Consider the following 20379-nt stretch of genomic DNA (forward strand, 5'->3'; position numbering starts at 1 on the left):
CTCTTAATTTTGTTTCTCTTTGGTTCATTAATTTGTAGTACTGTTCTTGGTCTGGTTCTCTGGATAATTTCTAGGGTTCTTGGTCTGTGCCAAGATTGGTCGTGTTTGTCTAGGATTCTTGGTCTGGTGCCAAGATTGGTCTAGGATTCTAGGGTTCTTGGTCTAGTGCCAAGATTGGTCTAGGGTTCTAGGGTTCTTGGTCTGATCTTGAACTACATGGTTGCAATGTTTTGGCATCAACACTTGTAAGAAAAGAAAAAGCAGGAGAATGAAGTTTATATTTTAAAAAATGGTCTTAGTAGTGGTAAACAAGCCTTAACAAATTACTAACTGTCCAAAAATTTGTGCCTGAATTTTTGACACTGTCATAACTGAATGGTCTGAATTTTTAACATTGCCTTAACAAATTACTAACTGTCATGATAATGACATGGTCCTGTTGTTTGCAAGATGTCATATTGTTTTCATTCAAAAACCATGGAAAAACACTCATCCAAGTTTCCTCTCTACATACATATATGGCTTTGCCACAATGGTACACTAGAGTGAAAGAAGAAGCATAGGCTTAACTGAGCTGTGGAGTTCTTGTTACTTTGTCTGTTTGTCCTCGTTAGTTACATGTATCTCTCTGTTTGTGTTTCTGCGTAACAGGTTCGATCGCGGGTGGAGAAAAATTGAGGCGTTTGTTGGCTCCAAGACAGTGATACAGGTATATACATGTGCTCTGCTTACTTGTCTGGTTTGCAATAGTTATCATCTGACAAAGTATGCTTAGTTTTTTAGTTTGCAACCCATATTTTATAGTTGATAATACATTTTCCAGATCTGCTTGGTCGCAATCTTTTATCTGAACGCGGTCATTATAAGTTTATAGCTTTCCCACTGTCAGGCTTGTTCCAATAAGTAGATGCACTTGCTCCTTTCTTACATATTTGTGCCTGGCGAACACGGTCATCAAGTCTACTTCCATGTTGCTGCTAGTAGTAACCTGACAGCACAACCATACTTAGCCACTGTTCATTAACAGCAAGTCAACAACAACATCAGTAAAATTCAGTTAACAACAACATCAGCAAAATTCAGTTAATTAACTAAAGAAGAGAAGAGAGAAAGTAGAGAGCAAGAGGAGTACTTGCATTAACTGAAACGTTTTACTTTAAACTTGCAAAATTGCAGTACTCCCTAAAACTACTGCAAGCAAGAACTACTGTTGGAGGGCACTACTGTAGGGATATTCTCTGGTCTACTGAAACTTGCTGGATGTATGTTCAGAAACGTGTTAACAGGTGTATTATTTACAGTAGTAGTTGAAGATGGTTTCTCTTGTCTTAACTGAATAATCATGTGTTACAAAGTGTTCTTGGTTTTCTTCATAGTTTGCAGCATTTTCAAATGTACACTGTTTTCCTATGTCTCAAAATGTTCCTAATTTGATATTTGAAAGTAAGTGTGCGGTTTGAAATTTTGATCTGATTATGGCATCTAGAATTATGTCAGTTTTGTTTTGAACTAGAAGACCAAAGTGTGTTACTCACCTGGGATCTTAAATGTTAAGTTTGTAATATTCCTTATATTGAAATCGAACATGATGGTGCTACTTGAAAGCAGATGAATTACAGTGTTTGTGTTGTAATGAAACTTGAGCTGAAATATAACTGAACTTGACACAATACTATTCAGTTAATTTGCTTGGACAGTAGTATGTATGCTCATCACTTTATGTATGGTGTTATGCCCTGTTATCTCTGTTCAGTTGACTAATGAAGCACTAGGCTCATCCATGGTACAAGTTCACTTGTGAACACTTGAAATTAGTCAGGGCATCCCGTACTGATAGATGTAAATTGTGTCCAGTAGGCTTTGAAGCACCGGTTTTTCCCGTTTCTAACTCTGAATCTGATATAAATCATACGGTTGGCATAAGTGGTCTTTTGTATATGTGCTGACGCTTTGTTAATATAAAGCTATAGATGATGTTGTACTTGTGATGATGCTACTTGTGATCTTCTGAAATGACCCATTGGCAACTTCATTACGCGGGGATAATGATATTGCAGGTACCCCGAGAGGCCCTTGAGTTTGCCGGAATGTCGATTAACTTTCGTTCCGGCAAATTCGGGTACTCCATATTGTTGGAAATATGCCCTAGAGGCAATAATAAATTAGTTATTATTATATTTCCTTGTTCATGATAATCGTTTATTATCCATGCTATAATTGTATTGATAGGAAACTCAGATACATCTGTGGATACATAGACAACACCATGTCCCTAGTAAGCCTCTAGTTGACTAGCTCGTTGATCAATAGATGGTTACGGTTTCCTGACCATGGACATATTGGATGTCGTTGATAACGGTGATGTGATGGACAAGACCCAATCCTAAGCCTAGCACAAAGATCGTAGTTCGTATGCTAAAGCTTTTCTAATGTCAAGTATCCTTTCCTTAGACCATGAGATTGTGCAACTCCCGGATACCGTAGGAATGCTTTGGGTGTACCAAACGTCACAACGTAACTGGGTGGCTATAAAGATGCACTACAGGTATCTCCGAAAGTGTCTGTTGGGTTGGCACGAATCGAGACTGGGATTTGTCACTCCGTGTAAACGGAGAGGTATCTCTGGGCCCACTCGGTAGGACATCATCGTATTGTGCACAATGTGACCAAGGGGTTGATCACGGGATGATGTGTTACGGAACGAGTAAAGAGACTTGCTGGTAACGGGATTGAACAAGGTATCGGGATACCGACGATCGAATCTCGGGCAAGTATAATACCGCTAGACAAAGGGAATTGTATACGGGATCGATTGAGTCCTTGACATCGTGGTTCATCCAATGAGATCATCATGGAACATGTGGGAGCCAACATGGGTATCCAGATCCCGCTGTTGGTTATTGACCGGAGAACGTCTCGGTCATGTCTGCATGGTTCCCGAACCCGTAGGGTCTACACACTTAAGGTTCGATGACGCTAGGGTTATAAAGGAAGTTTGTATGTGGTTACCGAATGTTGTTCGGAGTCCCGGATGAGATCCCGGACGTCACGAGGAGTTCCGGAATGGTCCGAAGGTAAAGAATAATATATAGGAAGTGAGGTTTTGGCCATCGAAAGTGTTTCGGGGGTCACCGGTAATGTATCGGGACCACCGGAAGGGTTCCGGGGTCCACAGGGAGGGGCCACCAGCCTCGGAGGCTTGCATGGGCCTAGAGTGGAAAGGGACCAGCCCCAGAGTGGGCTGGTGCGCCTCCCACCCTTGCCCAAGGCGCAGCTAGGAGGGGAGAGGGGAAACCCTAGGGCGCGCCCCCTCTCTCCCCCTCTTGGCTGCCCCCTCCAAGTCCCATCTAGGGCTGCCGCACCCCTTGGGTGGGAACCCTAGATGGGGCGCAGCCACCTCCCCTCCTCCTATAAATAGTGGGAGTTTTGGGGCTGCCAGGGACACGAGAACCTCTCCCTCTTGGCGTAGCCCTACCTCTCTTTCTCCTCATATCTCGCGGTGCTTGGCGAAGCCCTGCTGGACTACCACGCTCCTCCATCACCACCACGCCGTTGTGCTGCTGCTGGATGGAGTCTTCCTCAACCTCTCCCTCTCTCCTTGCTGGATCAAGGCGTGGGAGACGTCACCGGGCTGTACGTGTGTTGAACGCGAAGGTGTCGTCCGTTCGGCACTAGGATCTCCGGTGATTTGGATCACGACGAGTACGACTCCTTCAACCTCGTTCTCTTGAACGCTTCCGCTTAGCAATCTACAAGGGTATGTAGATGCACTCTCCTTCCCCTCGTTGCTAGTTTCTCCATAGATAGATCTTGGTGACACGTAGGAAAATTTTGAATTTCTGCTACGTTCCCCAACAGTGGCATCATGAGCTAGGTCTATTGCGTAGATTCTTTGCACGAGTAGAACACAAAGTAGTTGTGGGCGTTGATTTTGTTCAATATGCTTACCGTTACTAGTCCAATCTTGTTTTGACGGTATTATGGGATGAAGCGTCCCGGACCGACCTTACACGTACACTTACGTGAGACAGGTTCCACCGACTGACATGCACTTGGTGCATAAGGTGGCTAGCGGGTGCCAGTCTCTCCCACTTTAGTCGGAACGGATTCGATGAAAAGGGTCCTTATGAAGGGTAAATAGCAATTGGCATATCACGTTGTGGTTTTGCGTAGGTAAGAAACGTTCTTGCTAGAAACCCATTAGCAGCCACGTAAAACATGCAAACAACAATTAGAGGACGCCTAACTTGTTTTTGCAGGGTATGCTATGTGATGTGATATGGCCAAGAAGAATGTGATGAATGATATGTGATGTATGAGATTGATCATGTTCTTGTAATAGGAATCACGACTTGCATGTCGATGAGTATGACAACCGGCAGGAGCCATAGGAGTTGTCTTTATTTATTGTATGACCTGCATGTCATTGAACAACGCCATGTAATTACTTTACTTTATTGCTAACCGGTAGCCATAGTAGTAGAAGTATTAAGTTGGCGAGACAACTTCATGAAGACACGATGATGGAGATCATGATGATGGAGATCATGGTGTCATGCCGGTGACGATGATGATCATGGAGCCCCGAAGATGGAGATCAAAAGGAGCAATATGATATTGGCCATATCATGTCACTATTTGATTGCATGTGATGTTTATCATGTTTATGCATCTTATTTGCTTAGAACGATGGTAGTAAATAAGATGACCCCTCATTAAAATTTCAAGAAAGTGTTCCCCCTAATTGTGCACCATTGCGAAAGTTCGTTGTTTCTAAGCACCACGTGATGATCGGGTGTGATGGATTCTTACGTTCACATACAACGGGTGTAAGACAGATTTACACACGCGAAACACTTAGGTTGACTTGACGAGCCTAGCATGTACAGACATGGCCTCGGAACACAAGAGACCGAAAGGTCGAGCATGAGTCGTATAGTAGATACGATCAACCTGAAGATGTTCACCGATGATGACTAGTCCGTCTCACGTGATGATCGGACACGGCCTAGTTGACTCGGATCATGTAATCACTTAGATGACTAGAGGGATGTCTATCTGAGTGGGAGTCCATAAGATGAACTTAATTATCCTGAACATAGTCAAAAGATCTTTGCAAATTATGTCGTAAGCTCACGCTTTAGTTCCACTGTTTAGATATGTTCCTAGAGAAAATATAGTTGAAAGTTGACAGTAGCGATTATGCGAACAGAAGAAAGCTTATGTCCTTAATGCACTGCTCAGTGTGCTGAACCCCAAACGTCGTCTGTGGATGTTACGAACATCGGACGTACACGTTTTGATAACTACGTGATAGTTCGGTTAAACGGTTTAGAGTTGAGGCACCAAAGACGTTTTTCGAAACGTCACGAAACATATGAGATGTTTCGAGGGCTCAAATTGGGATTTCAGGCTCGTGCCCACGTCAAGAGGTATAAGACCTCCGACGATTTTCTTAGCCTGCAAACTAAGGGAGAAAAGCTCAATCGTTGTGCTTGTGCTCAGATTGTCTGAGTGCAACAATCACTTGAATCGAGTGGGAGTTGATCTTCCAGAGATAGTGATGTTTCTCCAAAGTCATTGCCACCAAGCTGCTAGAGCTTCGTGATGAACTATAACAAATCAGGGATAGATATGATGATCCTTGAGATATTCGCGATGTCAAACATCGCGAAAGTAGAAATCAAGAAGGAGCATCAATTGTTGATGGTTGGTGAAACCACTAGTTTGAAGAAGGGCGAGGGAAAGAAGGGATACTTCATGAAACGGCAAATCAGCTGCTGCTCTAGTGAAGAAACCCAAGGTTTAACCCAAACCCGATACTAAGTGCTTCTGTAATAAGGGGAACAACCACTGGAGCAGAATTACCCTAGATACTTGGTAGATGAGAAGGCTGGCAAGGTCGATAGAAGTATATTGGATATACATTATGTAAATGTGTACTTTACTAGTACTCCTAGTAGCACCAGGGTATTAGATACCGGTTCGGTTGCTAAAGTGTTAGTAACTCGAAACAAAAGAGCTACGGAATAAGCGGAGACTAGTTAAAGGTGAGCTGACGATATGTGTTGGAAGTGTTTCCAAGTTTGATGTGATCAAACATCGCGCGCTCCCTGTACCATCAAGATTAGTATTAAACTTGAGTGGTTTATTGAATCTCGATCATAGTGATACACATTTTCATGCCAAAAGATATAAGATAGTAATGATAGTACCACTTACATGTGGCACTGCCATGTAAGTCATATTGGTATAAATCGCATGAAGAAGCTCCATGTTGATGGATCTTTGGACTCACTCATTTTTGAAAAGTTTGAGACATGCGAGCCATATCTATTGGTGTATACGCATGAAGGAACTCCATGCAGATGGATCGTTTGGACTCACTCGATTTTGAATCACTTGAGATATGCAAATCATACAACATGGGCAAGATGACTGAAAGCCTCGTTTTCAGTAAAATGGAACAAGAAAGCAACTTGTAGGAAGTAACACATTTTGATGTGTGCAGTCCATTGAGTGCTGAGGCATGCAGTGAATATCGTTATGTTCTTACTTCACGGATGATTTGAGTAGATACTGAGTATATTTACTTGATGAAGCACAAGTCTGAATTATTGAATGGTTCAAGTAATTTCAGAGTGAAGTTGAAGATCATCGTGACAAGAGGATAAAATGTCTATGATATGATCATAGAGATGAGTGTCTGAGTTACGAGTTTGGCACACAATTAAGACATTGTGGAGATTGTTTCACAACCAATATCGCCTGGAACACCATAGTGTGATGGTGTCTCCGAACATCATAGTTACACCCTATTGGATATGGTGCGTACCATGATGTCTCTTATTGAATTACCACTATCGTTCATGGGTTAGGCATTAGAGACAACCGCACTCACTTTAATAGGGTACCACGTAACTCTGTTGAGACGACACCGTTTGGAGAAACCTAAGTTGTCGTTTCTTAAAAGGTTTGGGGCTGCGACGCTTATGTGAAAAAGTTTCAGGTTGATAAGCTCGAACCCAAAGCGGATAAAATGCATCTTTATAGGACACCCAAAACAGTTGGGTATACCTCCTAATTCAGATCCGACAGCAATAGGGATTGTTTCTTGAATCGGGTCCTTTCTCGAGGAGAAGTTTGTCTCGGAAAGTTGAGTGGGAGGAAGGTGGAGACTTGATGAGGTTATTGAACCATCACTTCAACCAGTGTATAGCAGGGCACAGGAAGTTGTTCCTGTGGCACCTACACCAATTGAAGTAGAAGCTTATGATAGTGATCATGAAGTTTCGGATCAAGTCAGTACCGTACCTCGTAGGGTGACAAGGATGCGTACTACTTCAGAGTGGTACAATAATCCTGTCTTGAAGGTCATGTTGCTGGGCAACAATGAACCTACGAGCTATGGAGAAGCGATGGTGGGCCCAAAATTCCGACAAATGGTTAGAAGCCATGAAATCCGAGATAGGATCCATGTATCAGAACAAAGCATGGACTTTGGTGGACTTGCCCGTTGATCGGCAAGCCATTGAGATAAATGGATCTTTAAGAAGAAGACAGACATGGACGGTAATGTCACCGTCTATGAAGCTCGACTTGTGGCGAAGAGTTTTTCACAAGTTCAAGGAGTTGACTACGATGAGATTTTCTCATCCGTAGCGATGCTTGAGTCCGTCGGAATCATGTTAGCATTAGCTGCATTTATGAAATCTGGCAGATGGATGTCAAAACGAGTTTCCTTACCAGTCTTCGTAAGGAAAGGTTGTATGTGATACAACCAGAAGGTTTTCTCAATCCTGAAGAACGCTAACAAATATGCAAAGCTCCAGCAATCCTTCTAAGGACTGGAGTAAGCATCTCGGAGTTGGAATGTACGCTTTGATGAGATGATCAAAGATTTTGGGTTTATACAAAGTTTATGAGAAACTTGTATTTCCAAAGAAGTGAGTTTAATCACTATAGAATTTCTGATGAGTATATGTTGTTGACATATTGATGATCAGAAATGATGTAGAATTTCTAGAAAGCATATAGGGTTATTTGAAAGGTGTTTTTCAATAGAAAACCTGGATTAAGCTACTTGAACATCGAGCATCAAGATCTATGAGGATAGATCAAAAACGCTTAATGGTACTTTCAAATGAGCATATACCTTGACATGATCTTGAAGGTGTTCAAGATGGATCAGTCAAAGAAGGAGTTCTTGCCTGAGATGTAAGGTATGAAGTTAAGACTTAAAGCTCGACCACGGCAGAAAAGAGAGAAAGGACGAAGGTCGTCCCCTATGCTTTAGACGTAGGCTCTGCAGTATGCTATGCTGAGTACCGCACCTGATGTGTGCCTTGCCACATGTCTGGCAAGAGGGTACAAAGGTGATCAAGGAGTGGATCACCAGATAGCGGTCAAAATTATCCTTAGAGGAATAAGGATATGTTTCTCGATTATGGAAGTGATAAAGAGTTCGACGTAAAGGGTTACGTCGATGCAAGCTTTAACACCTATCCGAATGACTCTAAGTAGCAAACATGATACGTATAGTGGAACAACCATTTGGAATAGCTCCAAGTGGAGCGTGGAAGTAGCATTTACAATATGACATAGAGATTTGCGAAGTACATACGGATCTGAATGTTGCAGACCCGTTGACTAAAACTTCTCTCTCAAGCAAAACATGATCAAACCCTAGAACTCATTGAGTCTTGATCACATGATGATGTGAACTAGTTTAATGACACTAGTAAACTCTTTGGATGTTGGTCACATGGTGATGTGACCTGTGAGTGTTAATCACATGGCGATGTGAACTAGATTATTGACTCTAGTGCAAGTGGGAGACTGTTGGAAATATGCCCTAGAGGCAATAATAAATTAGTTATTATTATATTTCCTTGTTCATGATAATCGTTTATTATCCATGCTATAATTGTATTGATAGGAAACTCAGATACATGTGTGGATACATAGACAACACCATGTCCCTAGTAAGCCTCTAGTTGACTAGCTCGTTGATCAATAGATGGTTACGGTTTCCTGACCATGGACATATTGGATGTCGTTGATAACGGGATCACATCATTAGCAGAATGATGTGATGGAAAAGACCAAATCCTAAGCCTAGCACAAAGATCGTAGTTCGTATGCTAAAGCTTTTCTAATGTCAAGTATCCTTTCCTTAGACCATGAGATTGTGCAACTCCCGGATACCGTAGGAATGCTTTGGGTGTACCAAACGTCACAAAGTAACTGGGTGGCTATAAAGGTGCACTACAGGTATCTTCGAAAGTGTCTGTTGGGTTGGCACGAATCGAGACTGGGATTTGTCACTCCGTGTAAACGAAGAGGTATCTCTGGGCCCACTTGGTAGGACATCATCGTATTGTGCACAATGTGACCAAGGGGTTGATCACGGGATGATGTGTTACGGAACGAGTAAAGAGACTTGCCGGTAACGGGATTGAACAAGGTATCGGGATACCGACGATCGAATCTAGGGCAAGTATAATACCGCTAGACAAAGGGAATTGTATACGGGATCGATTGAGTCCTTGACATCGTGTTTCATCCGATGAGATCATCGTGGAACATGTGGGAGCCAACATGGGTATCCAGATCCCGCTGTTGGTTATTGATCGGAGAACGTCTCGGTCATGTCTGCATGGTTCCCGAACCCGTAGGGTCTACACACTTAAGGTTCGATGACGCTAGGGTTATAAAGGAAGTTTGTATGTGGTTACCGAATGTTGTTCGGAGTCCCGGATGAGATCCCGGACGTCACGAGGAGTTCCGAAATGGTCCGGAGGTAAAGAATAATATATAGGAAGTGAGGTTTTGGCCATCTGAAGTGTTTCGGGGGTCACCGGTAATGTATTGGGACCACCGGAAGGGTTCTGGGGTCCACCGGGAGGGGCCACCAGCCCCGGAGGCTTGCATGGGCCTAGAGTGGAAAGGGACCAGCCCCAGAGTGGGCTGGTGTACCTCCCACCCTTGCCCAAGGCGCAGGGGAAACCCTAGGCGCAGATGGGCCTATAGGCCCACCCTAGGGCGCGCCCCCTCTCTCCCCCTCTTGGCCGCCCCCTCCAAGTCCCATCTACGGCTGCCGCACCCCTTGGGTGGGAACCCTAGATGGGGCGCAGCCACCTCCCCTCCTCCTATAAATAGTGGGGGTTTTGGGGCTGCCAGGGACACGAGAACGTCTCCCTCTTGGCGCAGCCCTACCTCTCTTTCTCCTCATATCTCGTGGTGCTTGGCGAAGCCCTGCTGGACTACCACGCTCCTTCATCACCACCACGTCGTTGTGCTGCTGCTGGATGGAGTCTTCCTCAACCTCTCCCTCTCTCCTTGCTGGATCAAGGCGTGGGAGACGTCACCGGGCTGTACGTGTGTTGAACGCGGACGTGCCGTCCGTTTGGCACTAGGATCTCCGGTGATTTGGATCACGACGAGTACGACTCCTTCAACCCCGTTCTCTTGAACGCTTCCGCTTAGCGATCTACAAGGGTATGTAGATGCACTCTCCTTCCCCTCGTTGCTAGTTTCTCCATAGATAGATCTTGGTGATACGTAGGAAAATTTTGAATTTCTGCTACGTTCCCCAACACATATGTCCTATTTTCAGCAAAGGTAATGCTGAAATTTTCCGTGAATTTTCCGTGAAATACCTGGGTACTTGCGACTAATGCATGTTATCATGCATGTTTTATGATCTGTTGTAAGGGTACTAATTGGTCTCTTCTGCTGCTTATCAGAGATGGCGGGAAGCAGCCACCGCCGCTCTGCGACACCGCAGTACGAGTTGGATGCTTCCGAGTTCTTCACTATCATACTTGAGACTTCAGTATCATCCATGAGCAGGTATATAAAACGAGAGATCTCCCCTTCACCCATCTCATTATGATATATGTTGTTTGCTACATCACTCATTGTCCCAAACTGCAGAGGCTGCCTGACAGTTTTATGAACATGCTGATGGGTGAAGATCCGCCAAATAATGTGAAGCTGCGACAGGCCGGCAGCGGGTTTTGCAGGCAGTGGGATGTGGAGTTGGTGATCAAGGAGGGCCACATGTACTTGTCTCGTGGGTGGGAGAAGTTCTACCGTGCCTACGACCTGCAGCTGGGGTACTTCCTTCTCTTCAGGTACGACGACGACGCCACCATGCTCATCGTGAAGGTGTTCAACACGACTATGTGTCGCATGCGCTATGCTGACGATGATGATGCCGGTACGTTCTGCCTCTTCTTATTCCTCTACATTTGGCTTTGTCTCACATCGATTGTTAACGGTCATTGTTGCATTTTGGACAGGTAATGGGAGCAGCAACAGCGACAGTGGCTATAGCCAAAGCAGCAGCGACTATGGCTGTAGCGAAAGCAGCAGCGATTCTGGCTGTAGCGAAAGCAGCAGCGATTGTGGCAGCAGCATAGACAACAAGAAGGATGATCCGGACTGGAGTGCGGGAGAAGAGGAGCAGAGTGGGGATGAGGAGCTGCAGGATGACGATGGGCATCAGGCTGAGGATGACCTAGCGCTGGTGGTGGCTGACCAAGGGCAAGAGATGGTGGTGGCTGACCATGGGCAAGAGATGGAGGTGGCTGAGGATGACCTAGCTATGGTCGTGCCTGAAGGTGGCCTCGCGATGGTGGTGGTGCCTGACAATGACCACGCACTGGTGGTGGCGCCAGCGATCCCACAGCTGGGCGACATGACCACGCCAATTGTGGTAGAAGACTACATCACACTGCCTCCACCGCCTCGCCGCTCTTGGCGCATCAGGGAGAGGAAGGAGAAGGAGAAGGAGAAGAACAATGCATGAGAACTAAACTTTGTCAGGTATGTCAGATCTCCTATAGGTTAGTTATCCAAAATGATATATATAGACTTAGTTACCTATATTATCTCTAATATGCTAGTTTCCTATAGGTTAGCTTCATTTTTACCTAAGTTGGCTCTAATATGCTAACTTAGAGCTTATATGCTTAGTTTCCTATAGGTTAGCTCCAAAATAACTTATGTTAGCACAAAATGATCAAGTTTACATAATAAGCTTATACTCTTCTTCTTATTCTTCTTCTTTTCCAAAATTCTTCTTATTCTTCTTCTAGTGTTCTTCTTCTTCTAGTATTCTTCTTTTTCTTCTTCTAACTTCTTGTTTATCATTTTGCAGATTTGATTTAATTCACGGAAGCTTGCATGGATGGAGTGCTTCTTTTCCATTTGTGTTTTTATTTTGTATCAATGTGAAACTTTTGTGAATTGATGGATAACGGTGTTGGATGAACAATGTGAAACTTTTGTAATATGTAACGATGGAACTATGTGTTGGCTATGTATGTATATATGATGGAACTTGTGTGTTGGCTATGTATGTATATATGATGGAACTTGTGTGTTGGCTATGTATGTATATATGATGGAACTTGTGTGTTGGCTATGTATGTATATATGATGGAACTTGTGTGTTGGCTATGATTGTATATATGATGGAACTTGTGTGTTGGCTATGATTGTTATATGGATGCTTGTTGTATATATATGTGTTGGATATCTCATAGGTGAAATAGTGACCTGAGATTAAGAAAAAAAATAAAAAAAATTGTTACTAATGGCGCACTACCATGTGGTGCGCCATTACTATAGAAGACACTAGTGGCGCACTGCATGGTGCGTCATTACTATACCAGATACTAATGGCGCACCAGTGGTGCGCCATTAGTAAAAAATACTAATGACGTGCTACTAATGGCGTGCTACTAATGGCGCACTGGTAATGCGTCATTAGTAGGCAAAACCAGTGCGCCATTAGTAGGCCTTTTCCTAGTAGTGGGCAGACCAGATGGCATGAGACTGTTCTAAGGATGCTACTTGGATGAGAACTTCCTTGGAGAGATTCCGCAGAAGATAGGCCACGATCTGCTGATCCTGGACAAGCCAGGGGTTGTAGGAGGGGTTGGGGGCGATCTAATCTTTCCCTTCAGAGTTTTTGGTCACGATGGCTTTGGGTGGTTCAGGAGTTGATTGGTCGATGTGCCCATATAGCCCTGCTCCCATAATCTGGGAACGAGCTTGGGCTTTCCAGAGGATGTAGTTGATGCGATTGAGTGGCTCGGAAGTGGTGTAGTTGAGGCCAGGGGAGGAAACTTGCGATGAGGAGGACATGGCTGCGCAGGGGAAAGGTGATGGCTGCGAGGGGGAAGGGCTTAGCTAGATGTGATGAAAGAGGAGGCTCTGTATAGCATGTCAAAGATGGGTAAAGCGTCTCAACCCTCCTAAGAGAGCCCGCATGGTCTTATATTGATTGTGCGAGAGAAACCCTCTCGTAGGTGTTTACAGAATCAACGATAACAGAAGAAAAGATAGGAAGTTAAAGAGAGAGAATAACTCCAACTAACTCTATCTAATCTAGGGATATAACTTGTCCTACAAGAGAGAATAAACAGAGAGGGAAAGAGGCGTGACAACATGTCACGTAACAATATATTTGACACAAGACACATTAGTTGGTCACATTATGACTCGTAAATTATTTTCGTTTGCAAGTGTTTCTCATGCTCACGCTGACGACGAGCCTCTCCTTTGCTCATTACTCATTACTACTTCCCCATTTGGTTAACAGAAGAACTCTGAACTGAAATGCTATACATACTGTTGTACGCGTATACATCCAACTAACTTTTCTTTTTGACCCTAATAGGGAATACCGTGCCGAAGGCTACGTAGAGGGTCCCCTGTGGTTGAAAACGACGACGACAATGATTTCTGCTCGATCTTGCACTTCTGATGACGCTCATAATGGACAGAGTCTGAGTCTCCCGCTGCTCTGTTCTGCTCTGCTCGTGGAAACACTTCCTACCACAAGTGTTGAGCAAGAAGCATGTGTATGTATCCTTGAAGGTCTGGACTGAAGTCTCAGCTCAGGTGGCCAAGAGAAGTATATAAAATAACGTCAGTATTCTCTGTGTTATTGACTAATTGTTGTCATTACCTGCGTATTTTTTTCATGCTAGTATTCTTTTCTTTTCTTTTTTGCTTTCGGAAATGCACCATCCTCCCTTTTCTTTCCTTCTTTTTCTTGAGAACATGAAGATATTATCAGATTCCGTCGACATCGGAGGTGGGCTATATGTTAAGCAAATGCAGACTTTTGGATCATGCATGTATATGTTTCCTGCAATTAACAGCAAAAGAAAGAAGGTCCGGAAAACAAGGGATGAAACTAGACAGCTATGTTTTCTACTCCCTCCATTCCTAAATATAAGTCTTTTTAGAGAATCCACTATGAACTACATACAAAGCAAAATGAGTGAATCTACACTCTAAAATATGTCTATATACATCCGTATGTAGTTTGTAGTGGGATCTCTAAAAAACTTATATTTAGGAACGGAGGGGGTACTATTTTGGGCCCAGTTGAGGCCATCAAAGTCAGCTGGTCTTCATGTAAATTCATTTTGTACAGCCAACCACTGCCTGTACACAATTAAGAAACAAAGTCAGACTCAGCCAGCAGACAGACGGTGCCTTCATTGGTCGAGACTCTCTTAAGAAAAACAAATCAACTGTTACAAAGAATCGCTGGCTATCTCACTAGCTTAATGCGTTCGATGGTGATAGTTGAGCTGCCAAATGATTAAAATTCATGTGTATACAACGGATATATTTATCAAATCAAGATGCTTAATGAGATTCCAAATGGATATGCATAACAACTTGCCATGTTGAGATGAGATTACATCCAGCTACCCAACTGCTGGTTTTTGTTAAATTTCACCTCGAGCTTGCAGATACCAACTAATTCAATTGCTTTCCAAGTAGCTAGCAAATGTGCGTGACACAACTTTGATCAGAAGAACACCGGACTAACAACCATGTATGTCTTTTGTGCTTGATACTATATCAGCACATGGGTAGAAAGTCTTTTGAATCTGCACAATACAGAATGGGGACTGCCTGAAAACAGATGCTTATATGTCCAACAAATACTAGCAAAATATGGAAACAAATATGAATAACCAACTCAATCACTCAGAAGATCCTCGTTTTTCTAGTGAGACACCCGACTGGTTAGCATGCACTTGACAATTAGACTCAGAATACTTCACAGATACAAATTTTAGCGCCCCACCCTCCTCACAATAATGAGGAGATAGCTTAGCTTGTGCTGACAATACCCATTCCCTTTTCCTTCTTATGCTCCTTCGATTAACAGATCATGTATGCTGTCATTACATCATGAATTTTCTTTACCGAAAAAGGGTTTCCCCCCCTGGCCTTCATGAATTTTCTTTATGCACCCAACCATTAGATTGAGATCTGTTTAGTAACCAGCAAAGCAAATGAAGGCCAGGAAACAAGGACAACTACAGAAGGGCGATGAGCCATCCAACCAGTGGAGAGAGGGCACGCTGCACAAGCTCTTGGTAACAATTCATAGACATGTCCGAAGAATACTAAAATATGGAAATACATATGTATAACCAACTCACATCTGAAATACACACGATTTGCTCATGGTCGAGCCAAGCTCACTTGGATCCAATTCTTCATGAACTCGGATGCAGATTTACATGCAGTTCCTCCCACTTGTTTCTTTTTGTTCATTCCCCAAAAAAAGTCGAATTTATACAAAGAATCACATGACATCATGTATGTGGTGTGTGGCTATCATTATACAGGGCTTGATATCGCCACTTTGGTAATTCCCACAGAAGAAGACTCTGTAGGGCAACATCCGGATGATGAGGACATATTTGCACCCTTCCTACTTCCTAGTACTGCTGGTTTCCTAAACCACCAGGAAGCCAAGCGTTTCCACCAACTTCCGTTTTCTCTGCGGAAGAACACTGACGCTAATGCGTAGAATGCGATGTAGGCTAACACAGGGATGACAAGGAATATGACGTTTTTGGATGCTCCCCATTTCCTAGTACTGCCTGCTGCGTAGGCCACTAGGAGACCAACCATGTCCAGCAAAATGGCAATATGCATTAGCCAGAGTGGCGGTTTGCGTTTCTGGAATAATGTCGTCCATGGAAGGAGCAGGACAATAACAACGACTGAGGCCATGAAGGAAGTGGAGTTGCTGTAGAAGAAAACAGCGTACCGATGCTTGTTGATGTCGTGGAGGACGGGGTAGCCAGCAAAGTGTTCGTTGTTGTTGTCTTGCCACAGACCTCCTGGTGGTTTTAGGCCAACCTGGTATGTCATACTTGCACCCAGGATTCCTAGCAACATCAAGTATTCAACGGTTTCTTTCTCTCTGTTGCTGCTGTTGGTACTGCTGCTGGTTGAGTTGTCGCTGCTGATGCTGCGGGTGGTGGTGGTGGTGATGGTGATGGTGGTTGTGGTAGTGGTGGCGGTGGCGGCACTAGTGCTAATGATGGTTCTAGTACTGGTGTTGCTGATGATTTTCATGCCACCATTGCTATGAACTGCTTCATCTTGCCTATGTCTACGAGCTCGGGATTTGATGATGAACCAGAAAATGGCTACTAGGGAGGCTATAAAGACTAGGACCATGCCAACCAAGGTTAATACATAGATGGATGTTTTGAGTTGTCGAGAGCTTCCAGAAGCATAGGCACCCATGAGGCCAAACATACCCACCAACATGCATACGTAGAGCGCATAACAACGTATACCTGGCCTGTATAGCTTCGGATTGACGAGAAGAAGAATGAGGGTTATAGACGCCATGAAGCTTGTCGCATTGCAGTAGAAGAATGCATTGTAACGGCGAGGGTAATTGTCATGCAGGATTGGGAAACCTGCACGGCGACCAAGCTCTCGGTCATCCACTAACCAGAAGCCACCAGGTGGGGTGAGGCCAGCTTGGTAGGTGAGGGTAGCAGCCAAGATAGCAACCAGCAGCAGCACCTTGCGCTTGTCATCCAGATCCTTTACTGCATGATCACCCGCTGGCTCAGGTGCATGGTCTCTTATGGTGATATGCACTATCACGTAGACGAGGACGAGCCCTGCCAGGGCGACGATATAGATGGATGTGTTTACATCCCTAGTGCTCCCAGCACCATAGGCAGTAACGAGGCCGAATAGGTCCAGCACCAGGGTTGCTTCCAGTGTGTGCCGGTTGAGCAGAAACTTGCTCTGGAGCATCATGATGACGACCAAGGATGTGACGAAAGCTGCCGAGTTGCTATAGAAGAACACTCTATACCGAGTAGGATGTGTCATTTGGAGGACTGGGTGGCTGATCTTGTGCCCATCCCGGTTATCTAGCCAAAGGCCTCCGGGTGGATCTAGTCCTGCTTGATATGTGATGGTCACCACAAGAGTAGCAAGGAGCATAACAAGATAGCGGGTGTTCTGTTGGTGTAGTTCATTCGTGCCTCGGCAGGTGCCTGCAAATTAATTTTCAACTGATCAATAAGATATGCAACGAACTACTAAATAAATCAATAATTTTGTATATGCAACCAACTACTAAATAAATCAATAATTTTCAACGGATCAATCAGATATGCAACCAACTACTAATATGTGTCTACATACAAGAAAATCATCTTATGCACTGATAATTAATATACATGTAGCGTGCAATATAGCTATTCTACGCTTCATTGAGACAAGAAAAGTCTAGAGTAAAAAATCGCAATCGATCAGTAAAATAAATTGTGATCAATATACGCTTCATGATGTAGTAAAGTAAGTTGATAAATTGTTCAACACGATGTATTTTTTACTATGGATGTAGAATAACCATTTGATACACTAGTTTGGATATATAGATATGGCCATACCTGAAGGAATGCCAACCAGCTTCCTGAAGCGCGTTGAAACATCATGAAGCTTGTCCGTGAGTAGTTTCCAACCATTTTTGTAGTAAGTAACAAACCCCAGCAGTAGGCATACGCCGGCAGGGACCGCAAGGACAAGAGCGGTATTGTCAGACTCCCTGCAGCCCCCGGCAGCATAGGCCCCCATAAGGCCCAACAGAGCAACAGCGATCAACACGTAGGGCGCCGCCAATCCTACCTTGAACCATCCTACAGTGAACATGAAGTTCTTGCTCAGCTTCTCCTTGAGCAGCTTCCTCTCCAAGAGCAGCACGATGATGAGCAGGGACACAGCGAACGAAGTGGTGTTGCAAACGAAGAAGGAACGGTACCGGCCACGGGCTTGTAACACCGGGTCGCTCAAACGGTGCCCGTCTTGGGTGCTGGTCCAGAACCCACCAGGTGGGCTCAGCCCGGCGACATATGTGATGGTGACTGCGAAGGTTGCCAGTAACATTAACACATTGATCTGCTCCTTCTCAGCTCGTTTCCTGGCGGGGTCTGTGAGTACAATCAACACGTGCATCTTCGTCTTGGCTCGCTTTATTTTGAGCAACATCTTGAGTCGCTTCATGGCTTTGGAAGTGGAGTTGGAGTGGACCTTATCATCATCACCACTGGAGTCAGGGACCCGACCATCCCCATTGCTGGTGCCGTTGGACTCAGGGATCCCACCGTTCCCATTGGCGGTGGGGTTAGAGTCAGGGACCACACCATCTCCATTGGTGGTGGTACTGACCTTGGCCGTGCACCAGACGTAGAGGAAAACAAAGATGATGATCAACACCAAAGAGGAGAAGATTACCACCGCATAGATGGTTGTGAATGCATCCCGGCAGCTCCCAGCACCGTAGGCTCCCATGAGGCCGAGTAGGTCGAGCATCATCACCATCCGCAGCGCCACTGTCCAGTAATGCTTCTTCTTCGGCAGGACGATGACGATGAGGGAGACCACGAGCGACGCGGCGAGCGCGGTGGCGTTGCAGTAGTAGAAGGAAAGGTACCGACGGTAATGGGTATCCCGTAGGATCGGATCGCCGGCCATGCGCCCTTCCGGGTTGTCCTGCTCCCAGGACCCACCCGGCAGGTTCAGCCCGGCGACGTACGTCACCGTCGCCACCAGAGTCGACAGAAGCAAGATCTGCTCCTTGAACTCGTACAGTTTCGAGTCGTCGCCTTCATCTTCATGATCAGTGCGCTTGCGGCCATGGCCATACTGCTGCTCTAAATCCTCAGTGGCCATGGAAGGCATCTGCCTAATTTGCTATCAGCTGGATGGCTTCTGGCTGAATTTATATATCATCCTACGGCCAAAGCCAATGCATATTGCCAAGTCAAGAGTCAATGCACGGTGGCTTAGCTGTCCTGATGTGAACTTTGGGATCATTTCCCCATATTTTGTGTGACTAGACAAGACTAGCACTCAATGGTCAATTTTATATCTTCCATCTTGTCCAATTTGTTATCCCTTTGTGTGACCGGACAAGACTCGGCAACTTCCTATCTTCTTCGCCTAATACATAATTGAACACTCCCAACTTGCATTAGAATTTAGAAATGTACAGCCGCATTCATACATGATTTTTTTTGTCGTTGAGTTGTACTATTGGCGCACTCGAATCAATCATGCACGAACCACTGTGTCTTATGCGAAGTCATAGTTCAGACTGCTAACTCAGTCAAATGTTAGATCGGTAGAAAAGTTGTTCATGATACTAGATCAGTACATGGGAATTAAGTTTGGATTACGACCATGGTGGATCTGCTTAGATAAAATTATAGATACAGTAACTTATAAGGACACATCCGTTGTTATTTGTAGATATGACCATGAAGGCCTAACCAGTGAATTCGTCGTCTATTGGCGATGATACTGCTACAACTACCAATCATTGCATAGCTGATGGGGTGTGTTGGGATCAGTGCTGGGTAGCTGGAACAGAGAGCCCTCCCACATGTAAACTTGGAATCAATTGGATTATATATTGATAGATAGGTATAGCTTGCATATGTAATCAGAGAGTGGTGTGGCGATTTTATATCAATATGGCTTCACGGTGAGAGATCTGACCCCACAATACATGATTAAACATACTCCCAACTTGCAGTTAGAAATGTATGATCACGTTCATATACATATCATCATGTCTCTGACGAGAATACAGTATTATTACTAGCGGGTTGTTTAATCTATCGTGCACGAACTACTGTATTTTACTTCTCTGCATTCATAAGAAGCTCAATTCTTTCTGGTGGCCATATGAACATAATATTTTTTTAAGGCTATTGTGTTGCTACTGGCAGCATACTGCCACAAAATTAATACAATACATACCTGTTCAAACCATTGACATTAGGAGAGCAATGCTGCATCATCCACGTTATCATCATGATGTCACATTCGCAGCAGCAACGGTGTCATCCACATTATCATCTTAAGGCACAGGCAGGCATCGCACATTAGGACCGAATGGTTGCTTCATATAATTTCCCGTTGACTTGATACATATGAGATACATATATATGCTCGCATCAGGGTCTCTTGCTCCGGTCGACGCCTTAACTCTGACACCATGTCTGCTTG

The 20379-nt window shown here is 44.4% G+C and overlaps 1 protein-coding gene across 1 annotated transcript; it reads right to left on the reverse strand.

Moving 5' to 3' along the window:
- Window positions 1-15445: 15445 nt before the first annotated feature.
- On the reverse strand, window positions 15446-19186 carry LOC123083399 (uncharacterized). Its single transcript, XM_044505450.1, has 2 exons — window positions 17760-19186; window positions 15446-17360 (listed from the first exon to the last, which is right to left on the reverse strand). The coding sequence occupies exons 1-2, from the start codon at window positions 19045-19047 to the stop codon at window positions 15667-15669; spliced, it is 2982 nt and encodes a 993-aa protein (XP_044361385.1). The 5' UTR covers window positions 19048-19186; the 3' UTR covers window positions 15446-15666.
- Window positions 19187-20379: the final 1193 nt, after the last annotated feature.

Source organism: Triticum aestivum, chromosome 4A (assembly GCF_018294505.1).
Source record: "Triticum aestivum cultivar Chinese Spring chromosome 4A, IWGSC CS RefSeq v2.1, whole genome shotgun sequence".
Classification (NCBI taxonomy): Eukaryota; Viridiplantae; Streptophyta; class Magnoliopsida; order Poales; family Poaceae; genus Triticum; species Triticum aestivum.